The sequence below is a fragment of the Anolis sagrei genome, chromosome 7 (assembly GCF_037176765.1).
Source record: "Anolis sagrei isolate rAnoSag1 chromosome 7, rAnoSag1.mat, whole genome shotgun sequence".
Classification (NCBI taxonomy): Eukaryota; Metazoa; Chordata; class Lepidosauria; order Squamata; family Dactyloidae; genus Anolis; species Anolis sagrei.
Window position 1 is genome coordinate 10,208,238 of NC_090027.1, and position 22,789 is coordinate 10,231,026.

The 22,789-nt window shown below is 43.9% G+C and overlaps 1 protein-coding gene across 1 annotated transcript in view; it reads left to right on the plus strand.

Annotated features, from left to right (window-relative positions):
* LOC132763089 (major prion protein homolog) overlaps window positions 1-17,970 on the plus strand; it is a 30,365-nt gene extending 12,395 nt beyond the window's left edge. Inside the window, exon 2 of the mRNA XM_067470679.1 lies at window positions 12,756-17,970. Within this exon, the coding sequence (XP_067326780.1) occupies window positions 12,756-13,533 (778 nt within the window). The 3' untranslated portion in view covers window positions 13,534-17,970. The remainder of the gene's footprint in view (window positions 1-12,755) is intronic.
* The last annotated feature ends 4,819 nt before the right edge of the window (window positions 17,971-22,789 follow it).

The following is a 22,789-nucleotide window of genomic DNA, read 5'->3' on the forward strand; positions in this document are numbered from 1 at the left end:
AGTCCATCACTGGTGGAGTTGAGAATGCTCTTTGATTGTAGGTGAACTTTAAATCCCAGCAACTACAATTCCCAAATGGCAAAATCAACCTCCCAACCCCACCAGTATTCAAACTTGGGCGTATTGGGTATTTGTGCCAAATTTGGTGCAGGGAATGAAAATATATCCTGCGTATCAGATATTTACATTACAATTCATAACAGTAGCAAAATTACAGTTATGAAGTAGCAATGAAAATAATTTTATAGTTGGGGGGGGGGGGTCACCAGAACACGTGGAACTTTATTTAGGGGTCACAGCATTAGGAAGGTTGAGAAACACTGGTCTACACTGTAAAGTGAAAGCAGTTTGACACCACTTTAGGTACCATGATTCAATATTATGAAATCCTGAGATTTGTAGCTAAATGAGGAACAGCATGCTTTGAGAGAGTAGGTTCAAAACCATGTAAAACTATAACTCCCAGGATTCCATGGCAGTTAAAGTAGTGTCAAACTACATTCATTCTACAGTGTGAATGCACCCAGAAATTGTGGCACAGTAAGCTCCAAAGGGGCCACCACATGTTCTTGTTATGATTCTATATTTAGTTGGAGCCTGGATTCTTTGCATGCCCATCCAGGGATGACATGCTCGTGCAAAGCTTTTGTTTTCCACAATGCTTTTCCATTTCCATTCATTGCCTGCCCATCCAGGGATGACATGTTTTCCACGATACTTTTCCATCTGTCTCAGTGAAAAGGGTCTTTGAGTGAAATTTCCAAATGCTAAGCAAGGGGCTTTGAATGAAATTAACAGCAAAAGAGAAATATACCCTTTCTTTGTAGAAAAAGAGCAACACAGAAGAAAATGTTTTTAAGAAACAAGATGTGACATGTAGAGGTCATACAAAGTTCAAGCCTACATAGGAAGTAGTTGTGTTGTGGTTAAGCCAAAGGTTGTGGTTAAGCGCAGAGTCTGCAGGTACAAGAAGGTACTTTCCATCAAAAGGTCAAGGGAGAGGGGCTAGAAAGAGAATACTTTCCATGACCAAAAATGTTTTTGTTTACTTGAGTGTATATAAAAATGTACAAAAGCCAAAGGGGGGGGGGCAGCAGTCACTTGAAGAGTAGTGTTGGGGTTCAGCCTCCGTGTGAACCTGAACCTGATTCTCTGATTTTATTTCCTGATGCAACTGAACAGGGTACTGAACATGAATTTGTCCCTGATGGTTTGGAAACTGATGATTCTGAGGTCAGTGGCTTGGAAAGTGAAACTACACATCCTGATGGGAATGTTTCTGAATCAAGCGGTGATAGCTCTCCAGAGGAGCTAGCACCTGCCTTTTTTTTTAATGAGGATAGAAAAGGACAGATTTGGAAAAACAGGAGTGAATCGCAGAGTCTGCGAAGGTCAAGCAGATTAAAGGAAAGGGAGGCCCAGGCTTCAAAGCCTGGAGGCGTGTCCCGTAACAGTTTCTTTAGTTGTAAGTGTCTCTCCCCGGGCTCTCTTGTTAGATCAAGCATCGTTTAGACTGAGGCATTACCTTGGCAGATTTCCCAGTTCCCATGGCCTGCATTCCCAGAGGCTTCTAGTTTCCAAGTACGGTTAGTGAGATGCTAACAGGTTCCAGGTTTTTATAGTGTTGCTTTTGAAATTTTGATCTAGTTCATAGATATTCCTGACTGCTGAATTTTACTGTGGCTTTTTGGACTTTGTATTTTCCTCTATTTTGTAACCAGTTTTCATCAGTAAAAAAGGATTGGTTTTTTTTCCTACAGTCAAGTGTGGTGAATTAATATCTTATGGTCTTGTTTCCTGATCTGGGTTGCAACAGGTAGCATCTGCGTATGCTGCCAGGCTGTCCGTCTTCTTCATGAAGAAACTAAAATAAACCTTGTTTTTTTATATTCTTTTGGGACTGTCTCCTTCCTTACGTGCTCCCATGATGTGGACCTAAGAAGACCCAATTTAGGGTCTCTTAACATCAGCAAGAGAAGCCAGGCCTTCTTCCAAGACAGGAGCTGCAAGATTAATATGGCATGCAGTTCCACACACTGTACACCTCCATCCTTAGCAACGCAGTTGGTAACTGGGGGGCCCTCTCCACATTTATTACATGACTAGCTGTACCCGCCACACGTTGCTGTGGCCAGCCTTCCCTCCCTCTTTCCTTCTTTCTTTACCTCCCTCTTTCCCTTTCCCTTGTTCTTTCTTCCTTCTCTACCTGTTTCTTTTCTCGCTTCCTTTGCTCTTTGGTTCCATCCTTCCTTATCTCTTTCCTTCCTTCTCTCCCTCCCTCTTTCTCTTGTTTGTTCCTTCTCTCCTTCCTTCCCTCCCTCTTTCACTTTTTTATTTCCTTCTCTCCTTCCTTCCTTCTCTACCTTTCTTTCTTTCCTTCTCTCCTTCTTTCCCTTTTTCTCTCCCTCCTCTCCTTCCCTCCCCCTTTCTGTGTGTTTTGTGTGTGCATATATGTGTGTATATATTTCTATATATATTAGTGTTTATGTGCTGTCACGCACTGGGCCAATAGCAATTGGTTTTTGAACAGGACATGCTCTTTGTGCCCAGCGGGAAGCCGGGGTGCCTCAGCTGAGAGGCCCTAAGGATTTTTCCTATACAAAAGTCTTTAGAAGCTTGAAAAGTTCAACAAAGTCCTTTATTATTGCTTAGGTCTTCAACAAATCAATCAAATACTTCTCAAATCTTCAACAGGTCAAGCAAATACTTCAAGGCTTTGAATCAACTGGTAGCTTTCTTAATCCTGTCCACAAGGGACAGGCAACTGGCTTCGTGAACTGTTTCTTTAACTGTTTCTTTTCTTTAAGAGAAAAACCCCTTTTAACCCCTCCTTGGGCAATCTGTATTTAGGCTTTGCTGATGTGGGGCCCCTACACCAGGTTCCAATTTGCATTATGGCTGCCGCGAGAGGCCCTTACCAGGCCAAAGTCTCTGTGTAGATTCTCCAGCCAGAGCTTTGGAACTGTTTCCCCCCAGAATTTCGTAAGAAACGAAGCTTCTCTACAGGTGGAGCTGATTCACGTCCTGTAGCTAAGCTTTCAACAGTAAGACTGAGCTAAAATGGCTCCCTTTCCTTCCTGAACCCTGGGGAAAGGGGCGGAACTAAAACTTAACAATGATAGACAGGTCATTGGCCCTATAATTGCAAACCAAGGGAAGCCACCTTGTTGCAAATGCATGGAACCTTGGAATATATGCAAACACTCAATAGAAAGAAAAAGAAGCTGAAGCTCCTGCTACAGCCGTACCAGCACAGTTTATGTGTGTATATATGTGTGTGTGTGTGTGTTTGTGTAAATATGTGGCTTTGTGCATGCTTTGTAATGTATATTTTTGTTTTGTTTTGATGTTGTTTTTGCTTTTTAAGTCCCTTCCGCTGTATTTTCCAGTGTTTCTATGAGTGATGGTCACTCGTTGGCCTAATCAGTGTCTTGTGTCCAAATTTGGTGTCAATTCGCCCAGTGCTTTTTGAGTTATGTTAATCCCACAAACGAACATCACATTTTTATTTCTATAGATGCTTCTCTTGAGAACATCCCTTTGAATTTGCTAGAACACTCTCCTGCTGCCAGATACACTTTGTTTGAAAACAAGAGTTGAAATCTATTAATCAAATGGATCCATTAAGCAAGTAATGGATTTACATTACGGATTTGAAACGTGGACTTTTAGACCAAACTATCCAGATGGAAGGGAGATTCAGAGCCTAGTCTGTTTACTTCTTGATTGAGAAATAGTCCATTAATTTAGCAGAACTAATATACTGTTATAAATGGAAGAGGAGGGAGCCCTTGGCTGCAGAGGCGGCCCTAGGTAATTTTCAATGGTAAACAAACAGTATTTTGGCAGCGCCGCCCCCCCCCCCCCCAAACCAATCACTGATATATATTTTCTGTTCATCGTGGGAGTTCTGTGTGCCATATTTGGTTCAATTCCATCATTGGTGAAGTTCAGAATGCTCTTTGATTGTAGGTGAACTATACATCCCAGTAACTACAACTCACATATGTCAAGGTCTATTTTCCCTGGGCAAAATCAACTATACTGCAAATGCTTACTTTGCGTAATGGGTTGAGCCGCCCCTGCTTGGCTGCCCACTTGTTATAACTGCAACTCTCGTGTTCATTTACCTTTTAATGTCCATGGGGATTATGGAAGATGTGGACCAGAAGTTCCCAACCTTTATTTGACCAGGGACCACTGTGCGACATTAGCACCAAAAGGGTTATGAATCATTTTTTTGGTCAATTTTAGATTTGGTTTGGTTATTTATTTATTTATTTATTTACCATATTTGTATATTATTTTTATTATTATTATTATTATTTACTTTATTTGTATACCGCTCTTCTCAGCCCTTAGGCGACTCAGAGCGATTTACAACAATTTAGGTATACACAATACAAAATCATTAAGCATTTAAAAGCAATAGCATCACAAATCATTAAACATTAATATCAATACATCACTACATCAATATAACAAATCCATCAGGTCTCATCAATGAAATCAGAATCCAAACCCGTTATCCGATATTCCGTGTTCCGATAGTCAATCAATCACACTGCTTAGTCGAATGCCTGTTCAAACAGCCAGGTCTTTACTTTCCTCCGGAATGCCAGCAAGGAGGGGGTCGATCTAATATCTGCAGGGAGGGCGTTCCACAGCCGAGGGGCCACCACTGAGAAGGCCCTGTCTCTCGTCCCCGTCAGGCGTGCTTGTGAAGCCAGCGGGATCGAGAGCAGGGCCTCCCCAGAAGATCTTAATGTCCTAACTGGTTCATAGGAGGAGACGCGTTCGGACAAGTAGGTCGGGCCAGCACCGTTTAGGGCTTTAAAGGCTAAAGCCAGCACTTTGAATTGTGCCCGGTTGCAAATTGGCAGCCAGTGGAGTTTATACCACCCTTCTCAGCCCAGAGGCTACTCGGAGCAGTTTACAAATGGCAACAATTCGATGCCTCAATAGTCAAACAATTAAAAAGCATAACAATCATAAGATACTATTCAAAACCTTAACGTCTATATAAATAAAAATGTAATGTTTGTTTGTGGGGATAACATAACTCAAAAACCACTGGATGAATTGCTACCAAATTTGGACACAAGACACCTACTAACCCAAGGAGTGACCATCACTCAAAAAAATTGATTTTGTGATTTGGGAGTTGTAGTTGCTGGGATTTATAGTTCACCTACAATCAAAGAGCATTCTGAATTCCACCAGTGATGGAATTGAACCAGTCTTGGCACACAGGACTCCCATGACCAACATTGGTGGGCATTGACCTTGAGTTTGGGAGTTGTAGTTCACCTACATCCAGAGAGCACTGTGGACTCAAACAATAATGGATCAGGACCAAACTTGGCACAAATATTCCATATGCCCAAATGTGAACACGATGGAGTTTAGGGGAAATAGACCTTGACATTTGGGAGTTGTAGTTACTGGGATTTATAGTTCACCTACAATCAAAGAGCATTCCGAATTCTACCAATGATGGAATTGAACCAATCTGGGCACATAGGATTCCCATGACCAACAGAAAACACTAGAAGGGTTTGGTGGGCATTGACCTTGAGTTTGGGAGTTGTAGTTCACCTACATCCAGAGAGCACTGTGGACTCAAACAATAATGGATCAGGACCAAACTTGGCACAAATACTCCATATGCCCAAATGTGAACACAGATGGAGTTTAGGGGAAATATTTGGGAAGGCCTGCTCAAAGAGCGAGGTTTTCACCCTTCTTCAAAAAGTCAAGAGGGAGGGAGCCGATCTTACATCTCTAGACAGGGTGTTCCACAGTCAAGAGGCCACCGCTGAGAAGTCCCTGTCTCTCATCCCCGCCAGACGCATCTGTGAGGAAGGCGGGACCGAGAGCAGGGTCACCCCAGAAGATCTTAACATCCTAGATAAATGGTTCTCTACCTGGAATCCCCAGATGTTTTTGGCCTACAACTCCCAGAAATCCTAGCCAGTTTACCAGCTATTAGAATTTCTGGGAATTGAAGGCCAAAAACATCTTGGGACCCCAGGTTGAGAACCACTGTCCTAGATGGTTCATAAGGAGAGATACATTTAGATAGGTAAGTTGGACCTGTGCTGATTCAGAAAATAGCATTGGACAGACCACATCAGCTCTAGTTTCTGATACAGAACATATGCCATCCAGTAGTCACCATCTGCTCACCCACAGAAAACCATATTTAAGAAACCTCGACACTATAAGAGGGTTTCGCAAATTAAATCACTCTCGTTGTAGCGGTGTAGTAACTAACGGTGAGGCCGCAGATCATATTTTAGTTCTTGCGGGCCACTGGTGGTCCACGGACCACTGGTGTAGACCAAAATAGGTACAGATCCAAATATTCCTCCTTTTCAAGATTGGAAATGGATTTGGGAAACTTTACTTCGTTGCTTAGTTGTAAAACACCTATACACAATCATAGAATCAAAGAGTTGGAAGAGACCTCCTGGGCCATCCAGTCCAACCCCCTGCCAAGAAGCAGGAATATTGCATTCAAATCACCCCTGACAGATGGCCATCCAACCTCTGTTTAAAAGCTTCCAAAGAAGGAGCCTCCACCACACTCCAGGGCAGAGAGTTCCACTGCTGAACGGCTCTCACAGTCAGGAAGGTCTTCCTCATGTTCAGATGGAATCTCCTCTCTTGTAGTTTGAAGCCATTGTTCCATCGCGTCCTAGTCTCCAGGGAAGCAGAAAACAAGCTTGCTCCCTCCTCCTCCCTGTGGCTTCCTCTCACATATTTATACATGGCTATCATATCCCCTCTCAGCCTTTTCTTCTTCAAGCTAAACATGCCCAGCTCCTTAAGCCGCTCCTCATAGGGCTTGTTCTCCAGACCTTTTATCATTTTAGTCGCTCTCCTCTGGACACATTCCAGCTTGTCAATCTCTCTCTTGAATTGTGGTGCCCAGAATTGGACACAATATTCCAGGTGTGGTCTAACCAAAGCGGAATAGAGGGGTAGCATGACTTCCCTAGATCTAGACACTAGGCTCCTCTTGACGCAGGCCAAAATCCCATTGGCTTTTTTTGCTGCCACATCACATTGTTGGCTCATGTTTAACTGTTGTCTACGAGGACTCCAAGATCTTTTTCACACGTACTGCTCTCGAGCCAGGCATCGTCCCCCATTCTGTATCTTTGCATTTCGTTTTTCCTGCCAAAGTGGAGTATCTTGCATTTGTCACTGTTGAACTTCATTTTGTTAATTTTTGGCCTATCATATTATGAGTTTAAATGGGATATGAGGGGGGAAACAGCAGGAAGTAAATAAATAGTATTTTTGAGGATTTGATTAATAATAATAACAATAATAATAATAATAACAACAACAACAACAAAACCTTATTTATTTTCCACTCCATCTCCCCAAAGGGAGTCAGGGCAAATTCCAAACATAAAAGGCAAACATTCAATGCCCGAATACAACAGTACATCCATGCCAACAAAATTTATACAACCCAACATATAAATACGAATTATAACTTAGCAAACTAAGTTTGTTTTGTAGTGGCAAGTTACGCATGTTTCCTTAAAAGTGTGCTTCTAGGTCAATGCAGATAAATTGGAGATTGACTTTATACAATCTGGGCATTTAAAGGTCATTTACTAGTCCAATACATCTGATTAATGGAAGCATATTAATGTGTTTTCGAAGGCTTTCATGGCCAGAATCACTTTAGTTTTCTGGGTTGTATGGCCATGTTCCAGAAGCACTCTCTCCTGACATTTCGCCCACATCTATGGCAGGCATCCTCAAAGGTTGTGTGGTATGTTGGAAACTAGGAAAGTGGGGTTTATATATCTGTGGAATAATGTCCAGGGTGGGAGAAAGAACTGTTTGAGGCAAGTGTAAATGTTGCAATTGGCCATCTTGATTAGCATTGAATGTCCTTGCAGCTTCAAAGCCTGGCTGCCTCCTGCCTGGAGACATTCTTAGTTGGGAGGTGTTAGCTGGCCCTGGTTGTTTCCTCTCTGGAATTCCCATGTTTTGAGAGTTGTTCTTTATTTATTGTCTTGATTTTTGAGTTCTTTAATACTGGTAGCCTCTTCCTTTCTCATCTTCTGATCTCAGCCCTCCATTATCTCTTTAGCTTTAGCTTTCTCTGCTCAAACTCAGAGCTGGGCACTCAACAAACTACAACTCCCAAGCTTCCATAGCATTGAGTCGCAGCAGTTAAAGTGGTGTCAAAGGTGCATTAATTCAACAATGCAGATCATTGTATTTTGTTTATTATTTTGTGGTGTTCTTATAAACCAGGTTGGTATTTTGGTTCGAATCCGGGGAGTGGCATGAGCTCCTGCTGTCAGCCCCAGCTTTTTCCAACCTAGCAGTTTGAAAACATGCAAATGTGAGTAGATCTGTTAGAGACCCTAAATTGGGTCTTCTTAGGTCCACATCACGGGAGCACGTAAGGAAGGAGACAATAAAAAAAAGATTAAAAAGCAAGGTTTATTTTAGTTTCTTCATGAAGAAGACGGACAGCCTGGCAGCATATGCAGATGCTACCCTTCAAGTGACTGCCGCACCCCTCCTCTGTTTCTGCTGACCTTTATACTCAAGTAATAGGTCATGGAAAGTACTCTCTTTCCAGCCCCCCTCCTTTGACTTTTTGATGGAAAGTCCCTTGTACCTGCAGACTCTGCGCTTAACTACAACCTTTGGCTTAACCACAACACAACTTCCTATGTAAGCTTGAACTTTGTATGAGCTCTACATGTCACATCTTGTTTCTTAGAAACATTTTCTTCTGTGTTGCTCCTTTTCTACAGGGAAAGGGTATATTTCTCTTTTGCTGTTAATTTCATTCAAAGTCCCTTGCTTAGCAAATTTCACTCAAAGACCCTTTCAGATCAATAGATACCGCTCCGGCGGGAAGGTAACGGTGCCCCATGCAGTCATGCCGGCCACATGACCTTGGAGGTGTCTACGGACAACGCCGGCTCTTCGGCTTAGAAATGGAGATGAGCACCAACCCCCAGAGTTGGACATGACTGGACTTAATTTTAAATATTCCTCGATATGTATGTGTTTGTGCAGAATTGCAGATAAAGAAAAGCTTTGTTTATAAAATCCAACTTAGACACATGCCTTGGGAGCTTACAAGCAGACATCTGTTTTGTTAGCTGGGTGTTTTTTTTTTCTGCTTGTCACAAAGCACATCATGCCACTGGATTGATTTTTAATCTTTCTGCCACTCTCAGCCCCTCCGAGAAATGAAAGCTTTGGCTCAGAAAAGTTTTAAGTGATTCCCTCCATGCTTTAGGTAACAGGCAAGGGTTTCTTCATATTTAGCCATACGTCTTGTGGCATGAATTTGCAGGCAGAGCTAATTCCTCTGCAGGAACGCCCCTCCATTATATAACAAGACACTATCATTTCCTAGGGGAGAAACCGTGGAGGCCGTGACAGACTTTGTATTTCTAGGTGCAAAGATTACTGCAGATGCAGACTGTGGCCAGGAAATCAGAAGACGCTTCCTTCTTGGGAGGAGAGCAATGTCCAGTCTCGATAAAATAGTGAAGAGTAGAGACATCAGACTGGCAACAAAGATCCGCCTAGTCAAAGCCATGGTATTCCCTGTAGTTACCTACGGATGTGAGAGCTGGACCTTAGGGAAGGCTGAGCGAAGGAAGATCGATGCTTTTGAGCTGTGGTGTTGGAGGAAAGTGCTGAGAGTGCCTTGGACTGCGAGAAGATCCAACCAGTCCATCCTCCAGGAAATAAAGCCCGACTGCTCACTGGAGGGAAAGATACTAGAGACAAAGTTGAAGTACTTTGGCCACATCATGAGGAGACAGGAAAGCCTAGAGAAGACAATGATGCTGGGGAAAGTGGAAGGCAAAAGGAAGAGGGGCCGACCAAGGGCAAGATGGATGGATGGCATCCTTGAAGTGACTGGACTGACCTTGAAGGAGCTGGGGGTGGTAACGGCCGACAGGGAGCTCTGGCGTAGGCTGGTCCATGAGGTCACGAAGAGTCGGAGACGACTAAACGAATGAACAACAACATCATTTCCTAGAAAATAAACACAGAGCTTGAAAGGTTTATGCAGCAAATCTGCTTAGGGAGAGGTGTTGCTGTCAGGCATTTTGAAAAAGTCATTTCGAGAGGAGGTATCTGGCCCTTTAAGCCATGCAGATTAAATACCGCTATGTCCTGTTAAGCTTAATGCACATTGAATAAATAGAGAGGTTCTTTCTCTGCCATGGCAGTCCCAGGACTATGCCCTCCATATTCAGCAAACTCTCAGTTAACTGGAACTCAAGCAACTGGCTATATATATATATATATATATATTATATATATATATATATATATATATATATATATATATATATATATACACACACACACACACACACACTAGCTGTCCCGTGCCACGCGTTGCTGTGGCCCAGTCTGTTGATCTGGAAAATATGTCCACATGGAAAATGTGTCCAATTCTGGGCACCACAATTCAAGAGAGATATTGACAAGCTGGAATGTGTCCAGAGGAGGGCGACTAAAATGATCAAGGGTCTGGAGAACAAGCCCTATGAGGAGCGGCTTAAGGAGCTGGGCATATTTAGCCTGAAGAAGAGAAGGCTGAGAGGAGATATGATAGCCACATGTGAGAGGAAGCCACAGGGAGGAGGGAGCAAGCTTGTTTTCTGCTTCCCTGGAGACTAGGACGCGAAACAATGGCTTCAAACTACAAGAGAGGAGATTCCATCTGAACATGAGGGAGAACTTCCTGACTGTGAGAGCCGTTCAGCAGTGGAACTCTCTGCCCCGGAGTGTGGTGGAGGCTCCTTCTTTGGAAGCTTTTAAACAGAGGCTGGATGGCCATCTGTCAGAGGTGATTTGAATGCAATGTTCCTGCTTTCTGGCAGAATGGGGTTGGACTGGATGGCCCGGGAGGTCTCTTCCAACTCTTTGATTCTATGATTCTATGAAAATAATCTAATATATGTAATTTCTTTATGCTTGTGGGTAAACAGTATTTCTTGCTATTTCTTTGTCATGTTGATGTGGAGAGTGTCTGGTTTGCCCATCCTGGAACATGCAAGATATCATTGTCCTTCTTTAGGGGTCCCTTTCAAATCTATGATACTATATCTGTGTGTGTGAGAATAATATCTATCTATCTATATCTATGGCTAGATGGCTCTTTGTCAGGAGGACTTTGATTACGTTTTCTTGCCCTGATGAAGGGAGTTGGATTGGATGGCTTTAAGTATTTTCTGTTGGTCACCGGGGTTCAATGTGGAAAGTTTGCCCCGATTCTGTTTTTCGTGGAGTTCAGAATGCCCTTTGATTGTAGGTGAACTGTGAATCCCAGTGACTACAACTCCCAAATGCCAAGGTCTATTTCCCCCAAACTCCATCAGTGTTCATATTTGGACGTATTCAGTGCTTGTGCCAAGTTTGGTCCAAATCCATCATTGTTTGAGTTCACAGTACTCTCTGGATGTAGGTGAACTACAACTCCCAAACTCAAGGTCAATGCCCACCAAACCCAGTATTTTCTCTTGGTCATGGGAGTTCTGTGGGCCAAGTTTGGTTCAATTCCATCATTGGTGGAGTTCTGAATGCTCTTTGATTGTAGGTGAACTATAAATCCCAGCAACTACAACTCCCAAATGACAAAATCATAATTTTTTGAGTGATGGTCACTGCTTGTCTTGTGAGACATTTTGTTGCCAAATTTGGTGTGATTTCGTTCATTGGTTCTTTTGTTTTTAAGGTACTCATTATGCACAGATCATTTTTATATATATACATACACACACACACACACACAATAAAATCAATTTATACCAGCAATGTAAGTTAACCTCACTACCTCTGAGGATGCTTGCCATAGATGCAGGCGAAACGCCAGGAGAAATGCCTCTAGAACAGTGGTTCTCAACCTTCCTAATGCCGTGACCCCTTAATACAGTTCCTCATGTTGTGGTGACCCCCAACCAGCAAATTATTTTCATGACAACTTCACAAATGTCATTTTGCTCCTGTTATGAAGCATAATGTAAATATCTGATATGCAGGATGTATTTTCATTCACTGGACCAAATGTGGCCAAAATACCCAATACGCCCAAATTTGAACACTGGTGGCATTGGGTGGGGGATTGATTTTGTCATTTGGGAGTTGTAGTTGCTGGGATTTATAGTTCACCTACAATCAAAGAGCATTCCAAACACCACCAGTGATGGAACTGAGCCAAACTTGACACACAGAATTCCCATGACCCACAGAAAATACTGGAAGGGTTTGATGGGCATTGACCTTGAGTTTTGGAGTTGTAGTTCACCTACATCCCGAGAGCGCTGTGGACTCAAACAATAATGGATCTGGACCAAATTTGGCATGACAATCAATATGCCCAAATGTGAACTCTGCTGGAATTTGGGGGAAATAGACCTTGATATTGGGAGTTGTTACTGGGATTTATAGTTCACCTACAATCAAAGAGCATTCTTAACCCCACCAACGATAGAATTGGGCCAAACTTCTCACACAGAACTCCCATGACCAATAGAAAATACTGTTTTCTAATGGTCTTTGGCGACCCCTCTGACACTCCCTTGTGACCCCCCTAGGGGTTCCGACCCCCAGGTTGAGAAACACTGCTCTAGAACATGGCCATATAGCCCGAAAAAACCTAATGCCCGCACAGTATAGTTGCATGCCATTTAAAGAAAACTTATCAACAATGTTGTGTTTACGTTTTTGTTTTACAGAACAGTCACGATGAGGAAGCACCAGATGATTTGCTGGCTTGCCATTTTTCTTCTGCTGATGCAGGCTAATGTCTCTCTTGCCAAAAAGAAGCCCAAGCCCAGCGGTGGCGGCTGGAATCAAGGGGGGCAGCGCCAACCTGGCTACCCCCAACAGCCTGGCTATCCTCGCAACCCTGGCTATCCACAACAACCTGGCTATCCTCAGCAACCTGGTTATCCCCAACGTAATCCTAGCTACCCCCAACAACCTGGCTATGGTGGGGGCTATGGTGGGGGCTATGGAGGAGGCTATGGTGGGGGTTATGGTGGGGGATATGGTGGAGGCTATGGTGCCAAGCCATGGAAGCCCAAACCACCCAAGACCAAACTGAAGCACGTGGCAGGAGCAGCTATCGGGGGAGCTGCAGTCGGAGCCCTTGGCGGCTACCTCTTGGGCAGATCCATGTCCAACTTACAGTTTGGTTTTCCCAACCAGCAGGATGAACGCTGGTGGTACCAAAACCGTGACCGTTACTCAGACCAAGTATACCATCCTCCCTACAACCCTTCTGTTTCAAAGGAAGTCTTCGTGAGAGACTGTGTGAATGTCACGGTGACGGAGTACATCCAGCCCACTGGGAACCAGACCGCGGATGAAATGGAAATGAAAGTGGTGCCGCTTGTGGTGCGTGAAATGTGCACAGAACAATACCGGTTGCTCTCGGGAGTAGCGCTGCTTCTTGCCAACCCTTCCCTGGTGTTTACCATCACATTAGCCATGTGTTTCCTGATCCACTGAGGTTGCCCTCCTCAAGCCTCCACCTCGCTAATATACCAACGGTGGAGAAGGAAAGAGAGCTATATAAAGCCACAGTTTTGTGGAAGAGTACAGTCTCCATATTGCACCTCTTGGGTAGAGTGTCTTCAAGAGCTGTCACATCTGCTGTGTATTCATGGATAACACAGGCTTCCTCCTCACACACTCCTTTTATAGCCATCCCTGTTTCTGTTTGTAGAGGTATGAAATATTTTTAAGGGAAGATGAAGGGTTATTTTCGTTACAATGCACGGAGCTGGCCATCCGTCAAGTGGCATCCGTCTTAATAGATCACTGAGCTTAATTTCATGCAAAACATATGCATAAGGCAATGATTCCACATATTGTTGCATTTTCTCTGACTACTCCTGCTTCTGTTACTTTGCCCCGAAGAGAATGCATTTCATAGAATCATAGAGTTGGAAGAGACCTCATTGGCCATCCAGTCCTGCCAATAAACAGGAAAATTGCATTCAAAGCACCCCCGACAGATGGCCATCCAGCCTCTGTTTAAAAGCCTCCAAAGAAGGAGCCTCTACCACACTCAAGGGCAGAGAGTTCCATTGCTGAACAGCTCTCTCACAGTCAGGAAGTTCTTCCTCATGTTCAGGTGGAATCTCCTTTCTTGTAGTTTGAAGCCATTGTTCCACGTTCTAGTCTCCAGGTCAGCAGAAAACAAGCTTGCTCCCTCCTCTCTATGGCTTCCATGATAACCATATTTATACGGCTATCATGCCTCCTCTTAGCCTTCTCTTCTTCAGGCTAAACAGGCCCAGCTCTTTAAGCCTCTCCTCATAGAGCTTGTTCTCCAGACCATTGATCATTTGAGTCGCCCTTCTCTGTACACATTCCAGTTTGTCCACATCTCTCTTCAATTGTGGTGCCCAGAATTGGACATTTGAGATGGAGTAAGCCATTTCTCATGACACTGAAGACTGGCTTTGAAAGAAAGGCTTCCCAGTTGTGGTTGTCAACTGGTTTCCAGTGTATAATGGGAAGTATGGAGTAATGACTTTTGCTTTCTGTCCTTGGTACCTATAGGAGTTGTATTCAAACTACCTAGAAGGCAGCATGTCATCTATTCCTAAACTAGTCATCTCATCTTCTTCTTAAACTATGAAATTTGTCTTCTTAATCCTGCTAAAATTTGGAACCAAATCTGCGGCACTGCAGTGGACACTTAACCATTCCAAATATTGCATCTATTCATGAACAAATAGGACTTACAGATAGTAACTTGATATTCAGCAGAGCCCTTGAATCTTTGGGGAATCATATCTATATAAATAAAAATGTAATGTTCGTTTGTGGGATTAACATAACGCAAAAACCACTGGGGGAATTGACACCAAATTTGGACACAAGACACCTATTAGGCCAACGAGTGACCATCACTCATAATAACACTAAAGAAGACAGCGGAAGAGACTTTAAAGCCCAAAAAATAAATATACAGGGTTAGTCAAAATGCATAGGCCAATAAGCCATTCAATTGAATGGCTTATTGGCCTATGCATTTTGACTAACCCTGTATATGATGACACATACGCAAAACCACATATACACAAATATATAAACACATATACACAGACTGGGCCACAGCAATGTGTGGCAGGGGAAAGCTAGTTCTGCATAAATGGCCAAAAATATCTAAACTGATCCTTGCGATATTGACCTAAGAACAGATAAGCAACACAAAACACTCCCTTTGTCTTCAACAAGATTTCAGGGTAAACATAATCTTTGGTTAAGCACTTCTAGAATAATGATGTGAGCTTACTTACTTACTTAGGCGATCCCTCATAGTCTGAGGATGATGGTCCTCCAAGTCTAGTGTCCTGGCGGTGGGTCTGTAGGTGACTGTGGAGCCCTATTCTTGATTTGCATCTTCTCCCACAGTGAGGGCACCAGTTTCCAGGTGGAAGGCAGTCCTGGTTGGGGTTGGCTTGATACGCCTTCCTCTTGGCACGTTTCTCTCTTTCACCCTCCATTCGTGCCTCTTCAAATTCTGCAGCACTGTTGGTCACAGCTGACCTCCAACTGGAGCGCTCAAGGGCCAGGGCTTCCCAGTTCTCTGTGTCTATGCCAGAGTTTTTAAGGTTGGCTTTGAGCCCAATATGTGAGCAATGTGAATTGGAATCTTAAATGCATATACAAAATTTGAGTTCAAAACAATTGCTTCCAAGTAGGCATGTGTATGGACTCACCTCAAATATCTCAGGTCTTGGTAGACGGCATCGGTTTAGGTGAGGAGGAAGTTATGCTTCATGCTGCTATACGCATCCTGCTTCCATATCATGTTCCCACTTTAATTTTTGCATACCTCACACTTACTGTGCTTCATTTTGTGCATTTTGATTTACAGAACCAGCCTTGGAAATGGGCTGTTAGGAATGCATCCATAGCCAATAGAATGTATCAATTTCTATCATTTATCTGACGGAGTCGTGGTGGTGCAATGGGTTAAACCCTTGTGCTGGCTGAACTGCTGAGCTGAAGGTCGGCGGTTCGAATCTGTGAGACGGGGTGAGCACCCATCTGTCAGATCCAGCTTCCCATGCAGGGACATGAGAGAGGGTATAGATCCCGCAAGAGGGTAACACATCTGGACATCTTCTGGGCACTGTCCTTGCAGATGACCAATTCGTCATAAATGGGATGACCTTTATGTCTGTTTTTGGTACTCGCAGAACTCTGTCTCTCAGCACCCTTGCCAATGTCATCAAAGGTAGCCATACACCTGGGAAAGATCAGGGGATCACCTAGCTCAATGTTTCTCAATTTCCCTAATGCCGCGACCCCTTAATATAGTCCCTCATGTTGTGGTGACCCTCAACCATAACATTATTTTCGCTGCTTCTTCATAACTGTAATTTTGCTATTGTTATGAATCGTAATGAAAATATCTGACACGCAGGATATATTTCCATCCACTTGACCAAATTTGGCACTAATACCTGATATGCCCTCATTTGAATACTGATGGAGTTGGGGGGGGGGGTTATATTTGGGAGTTGTGGTTGCTGGGATTTATAGTTCACCTACAATCAAAGAGCGTTTTGAACTCCACCAATGATGGAATCGAGCCAAACTTGGCACACAGAACTCCCATGCTCAGCAGAAAATACTACAAGGGTTTGGTGGGCATCAACCTTAAATTTTGGAATTGTAGTTCACCTACATCCAGAGAGCACTATGGACTCAAACAATGATGGATCTGGACCATTTGGGAGTTGTAGTTGCTGGGATTTATAGTTCACCTATCAATCAAAAAGAATTTTGAACTCTACCAATGATGGAATTGAGCCAGACGTGGCACACAGAACTCCCATGTTCAGCAGAAAATACTGGAAGGGTTTGGTGGGCATTGACCTTGAGTTTTAGAGTTGTAGCTCATCTACATCCAGAGAGCACTGTGGACTCAAACAATGATGGATCTGTACCAAACTTGGCGCGAATACTCAATATGCCCAAATGTGAACACTGGTGGAGTTTAGGGAAAATACACCTTCATATTTGGGAATTGTAGTTGCTGGGATTTATAGTTCACCTACAATCAAAGAACATTCTGAACCCTACCAACAATAGAATGATGCCAAACTTCCCACACAGAATGCCCATGACCAACAGAAAGTAGTGTGTTTTCTGATGGTCTTTGGTGACCCCTCTGAAATCCCCTTGTGACCCCAACAGGGGTCCTGACCCCCAGGTTGAGAAACACTGACCTAGCTCTTTCCTCTCCCTCATATGGGCACCTTCGTGTCATTGGCAAGAGTGCTGGATGGCAACCAGGAGCACTTGGGTGCTCCATGGCTACTGCTACAATGACCCAAAAATAATACAGGTAAGGTTGAGTGTCCAGAGAGACCAAACTGGTTTCATCCCACTCCCAAACAGTCTGGACTCCATCCAACAACCATAGTGGGATGAGGTGGTCAATGTAACCAGCCCTTGAAGTTGGGGCAGAATATTGCCACGGCGGAGCGACCCTGCCATAAGTGTCCCATATAGATGCACCCTATGTGTTGGACTGTACCTATTCCATCTGTCTTACCGCTTATGGCCTGTTGTCATTATAAAGTCAAGATAATGTTGTATTAATAAAGGCTTGTCTGTATTTTCGTACTAGCTGGTGATGACACTACATTGTATGGAATATAGATTTGTAAGTGAAATCAAAATGCAAATGAGACACAGATACTTTTCCGAGTATGTATCTTAATATATGCTGTACATTTTGCTAGATGATTGTTATTCAAACCAGCTTTAAATACGGTACAAGTGGAAGAAAATGTACCACGAGGGCTCTGCAGAGATAACTTTGTAATTTTGCATGTGCTTAAGATCGAGTTTCTGATGTTTTTTTTATATGTTTGGTATCTAGTAAAATAAATAAATAAATAAATAAATAAATAAAAATATGTTTGTCTGTGGAAGTTTTTAACCATATAATTTTCAATGGTATTGGTGACATATTCTTAGTAGTCCACATTATGGGAACTTTATAAGTGCCATTCACATTCTCAGAAAAAATATAGGATCATGGAGTTGGAAGAGACTTCAAGGGCAATCCAGTACAACCCCTTGTCAAGAAGCAGGAAAATCACATTCAAAGCACCCCAGACAGATGGCCATCCAGCCTCTGTTTAAAACCCTCCAAAGAAGACTCTCCACCACACTCCGGGGCAGAGAGTTCCACTGCTAAACAGTTCTCACAGGAAGTTCTTCTTAATATTCAGGTGGAATTGTCTGTCTTTCATAGAATCCTAGAGTTGGAAGAGACCTCGTGGACCATCCAGTCCAACCCCCTGCCAAGAAGAATGAAAATCGGATTCAAAGCACCCCCAACAGATGACCATCCAGCCTCTGTTTAAAAGCCTCCAAAGAAGGTATAATAAGAAATTTAATGTGAAGAACTGATACAGTGAGAAAACTTGAGACTCCGTGGCCACTTGCTGGGCCCGTCCTCGGCCGGTTCATCCCGCTGGACGCAGAGGCTGTCGATAGGCTCATAGCTGCAGCTAGACCAACCACTTGCTCCCTCGATCCGTGTCCCTCTTGGTTGGTGAAATCCTGCTTGGAGGGATTACGTGACCCTCTGTTGAAGATCATAAACAGCTCCTTTGAGCAAGGAGTTTTTCCAGAGGGTTTAAAAGAAGCGGTGGTCTCTCCTTTGCTGAAGAAACCAGACTTAGATTCTTCGGTTCCCTCCAGTTACCGCCCAGTTTCGAATCTCTCGTTCTTGGGCAAGGTGATTGAGAGGGCAGCAGCGGAGCAGTTGCAGCAATTCCTAGACGACACAGCCGGACTAGATCCCTTCCAGTCCGGCTTCCGTGCGGGGCACGGGACAGAGACTGTGCTGGTCTCCATCACAGATCACCTTCGATGCCAGCTTGACCAGGGCGGGTCAGTGCTGCTTGTGTTATTGGATCTCACAGCAGCATTTGACACAGTTGACCACAATCTTTTGACCCACCACCTTGCTGTTGTTGGAGTCGGGGGACAGCTTTAAGCTGGCTGTCCTCCTTTCTTCACAACTGTGGACAGCGAGTGGAGAGGGGAGGCCTGGTCTCTGAGAGGTCCCCTCTCTCTTGTGGGGTTCCTCAGGGGGCCATTCTCTCCCCTCTGTTGTTTAACATCTATATGCGACCACTTGCTCAGCTGGTTCGAGGTTTTGGGCTTGAGTGTTATTAGTACGCCGATGACACTCAGCTGGTGCTGAAGATGGAAGGCCGACCGGACTCTGTACCCGATTATTTCCATCAGTGCCTCGAGGCCGTGACTGGATGGCTGCATGCCAGCAGGTTGAGGGTGAATCCAGCAAAGACGGAGATCCTATGGCTGGGTCGACCGGGCAGTGGGGACATCCAGCTGCCTACCCTGGATGGCGAGGCGCTACGCCCGTCCTCATTGGTAAAGAGTCTGGGAGTCCTTTCGGACCCTCTGCTGACGATGGAGGCCCAGGTCTCCGTCGTGAGCAGAACCGCCTTCTTTCACCTGTGGCAGGCTAGACGGCTGGCCCCCTCCCTGTCCAGGGATGACCTAGCTACGGTGATCCAGGCTACGGTCATCTCAAGACTGGACTACTGTAATGCTCTCTACATTGGCCTTCCTCTGTCAGTGATCCGGAAGCTCAAGTTGGTACAAAATGGAGCTGCTCGGCTTCTTGCGGGAATTCCGATGAGATGCCACATAACACCAATCTTACTGCAGCTGCATTGGTTACCAATTGGACACCGGATCACTTTCAAAGTGATGTTACTCACCTTTAAGGCCTTGCATGGTCTGGGGCCAATGTACCTGAGGGACCGCCTCACCCCCTACCAACCCCAGAGATCCCTCCGTTCTGAGGACCAAGATTTGTTGGAAATTCCCAATGTGAAGACCTTGCGTCTAACAGCAACCAGACACAGAACCTTCACAGCAGTGGCACCATCACTCTGGAATACTCTGCTACCTGAACTCCGTGCCTTGCGGAACTTATCAGCTTTCCGCAGGGCATGTAAGATATATCTGTTTCGACGGGCCTTTGACCTTTGATTGCTGGGTTTTTTTAATTGTTTTAAATTGTTTTTAAATTGTGTTAGATTTTAGCCTGTTCTTGTAAGCCGCTCCGAGCCCCAGGGGAGTGGCGGCATATAAGTTCAAATAATAAATAAATAAATAAATATGTGAATTTAATATGATGTGTGGGAATGAATGGAAGAATTGAAGTTGTATGGATGGAGTTAATAATTTTGGGAACACCAGTATAATATCAAGGCCTGCAATGACTAACTGCCTGCTTGCTGGACTTGCTAATGAGAAGCTGTGATAAGAACTGGGACAGTGATAAAGGAAATATTTGCAACATTCCTTATGTTAAGAAGGAAGTCAGCACAAGCCTTGTGTTTGTCAACACCAATCAAGAAGATGAACATCTGGCCAGGAAACTGGGATGGATTCAGGATGGAAGACGTCTATCATTAATTTACAACTTTGGGACTATATCAACAGAATATACCTGTAAAAGACACCGTCTAATAATGCTCAAATCGTGGCAGACGTGAGGAGTCTGTTCCACCCAGCATGCTCTGCTCCATGGGAAGGACAGAGATAGTGCATTCGGAGAGTGTCAGATATGCTATGGGAAAGCATGATTCTGGACACTTTGGGGCTTCTTTCTCAAGGGAAGAGGAAGCAGTGCACTTTTGGAGTCTTGGATTTTGTGCAGGGAGTCAGGTTCTGCTGTATGAAAAACAGAGGTCTGGTCCTTGGCACTGTTCTTAGGGAAAGAAATTTTGGCATCTCAGCATTTTGAAGTTATGGCGTTATGGAAGTTTTGGAACTATGCATTGGCAGGCTGCAGGAAAGCAGGGACTGGCCTAATAGGTGCTTCTCCAAGGAGGGAGAAAAGGATATGGTAATATTTTGGATGCCTGTGGATGAATGCGTGTACATGTGTGTGAATGTTGAGTGAAAATGTAATTACCCTTTGTTTGTTTGTTAACCAATGTAATTGTGCTGTCGCACGCTGGGCCTGTGCATAAGACTGTAGACAGGACGTAAATTCTGTGTGCCCAACAGGACGCTGGGGCTGCCTCAGATTAAAGGCCTTTGGATTTCCTTAAAACAGAGTCTCTAGATTGCTCAAAGTTTCAACAAAGTTCTTTATTAATGAAAACAAATGGGTACTTTAAGGCTTTCTTAACAGTCTATTGGCTCTCTCTCTCAATCTTGTCCACAGGGAACAGGCACTATCTTCATAACTGTAATTAATGGGGAAATCCTTAACTTCTAATCTGGGCAGTCTGTCTTTGCCTCTGATGGTGTGGGGCCCCTACACCCGGTACCAACTGCTTCTGGCTTCCACGAGTGACCCTTATCAAGCAGAGCTTTGTAGACCTCCAGGGGAAAAGGAGTTCAGGTTTCAGTGATGGCTGACTGAAGTCCCTCCGCAAAGGAGCTGTAAGGCTGTATGATCCTCGGCCAAGCTGTGGGCTGTATATCTCCCCGGCCAAGCCGTAGAAGACGAAGCTTTCTACAGGAGCTCTTGGTATTATGTCCTGCATGGAAAGCTCTGTGTGGACTGAACCCAAAAAGGCTCCGATTCCCTCCAAAAACCCAAAAAGGTGGTGGGACCAGGGAACCTAAGTATAATTGACAGGTGGCTTGCCCTATGATTGCAGCCAAAAGAAGCCACCTATCTGCAGAGTCTCTGAAATTTGGGACTATAACAAACATTAAATGCAAAGCAAACAAAATTGGAGCTCCTGGTGCAGTTGTACCTGCACAGTAAATCCAATGTAAATCCAATGTAGTTGCATAGAATCTGTATGTCTGAATGTTCAATGTCAATTGTTTGTCTAAATGTTTTCTGTAATCTGATATACCTTCTCACACTGGAAATTGCAATAAAAAGAACCTATGCTTCCAAGTTATTGAAAAGTCATTCATCACATAGGAGCCTCCACCACACTCCAAACAAGGGAAACAACCCGGGAGACCTTGTTGTGTTTCTGTCCCTGACGTTATATATTGATGAAGAACCTTCTACAACATAGAAATTGTTGGGTTGTTGTAGGTTTTTTGGGGCTATATGGCCATGGTCTAGAGGCATTCTCTCTTCGCTTGCGTCTATGGCAAGCATCCTCAGAGGTAAAATTACAACAGCACAACAACAGAGAGGAAACAAACAAGGACATCTAATCACCTCTCAACAAAGGTTTGCTCCAGGCACTGTCAGGCCATTATATGCTAATCAAGGTGGTCAGTTGAAACATTCACACCTAGCTCCAGCAGACAAGAGTCCTTTGTCCCACCCTGGTCTTTCCACAGATATATAAACCCTTTTCCCTAGTTCCAATAGACCTCACTACCCCTGAGGATGCTTGCCACAGATGCAGGCGAAACGTCAGGAGAGAATGCCTCTAGACCATGGCCATATAGCCCGAAAAAACCTAAAACAACCCAGTGATTCCAGCCATGAAAGCCTTCAACAATACATAAAAATTGTTATTTTGGAAGCTGAAGTCTCATTATATTGCATTTAACAATATTTGAGTTATTATTTCTGACGTCATGTACTTATGAAGAATCTCTTGGTATATAGTATATAATAATTGTTATTTTGGAAGCTTAAGTTTCATCGTGTTGACAAAATATTGATAAACAATCTTTCATTTGGGTTGTTGTAGGTTTTTCCGGGTTATATGGCCATGTTCTAGAGGCATTTTCTCCTGACGTTTCACCTGCATCT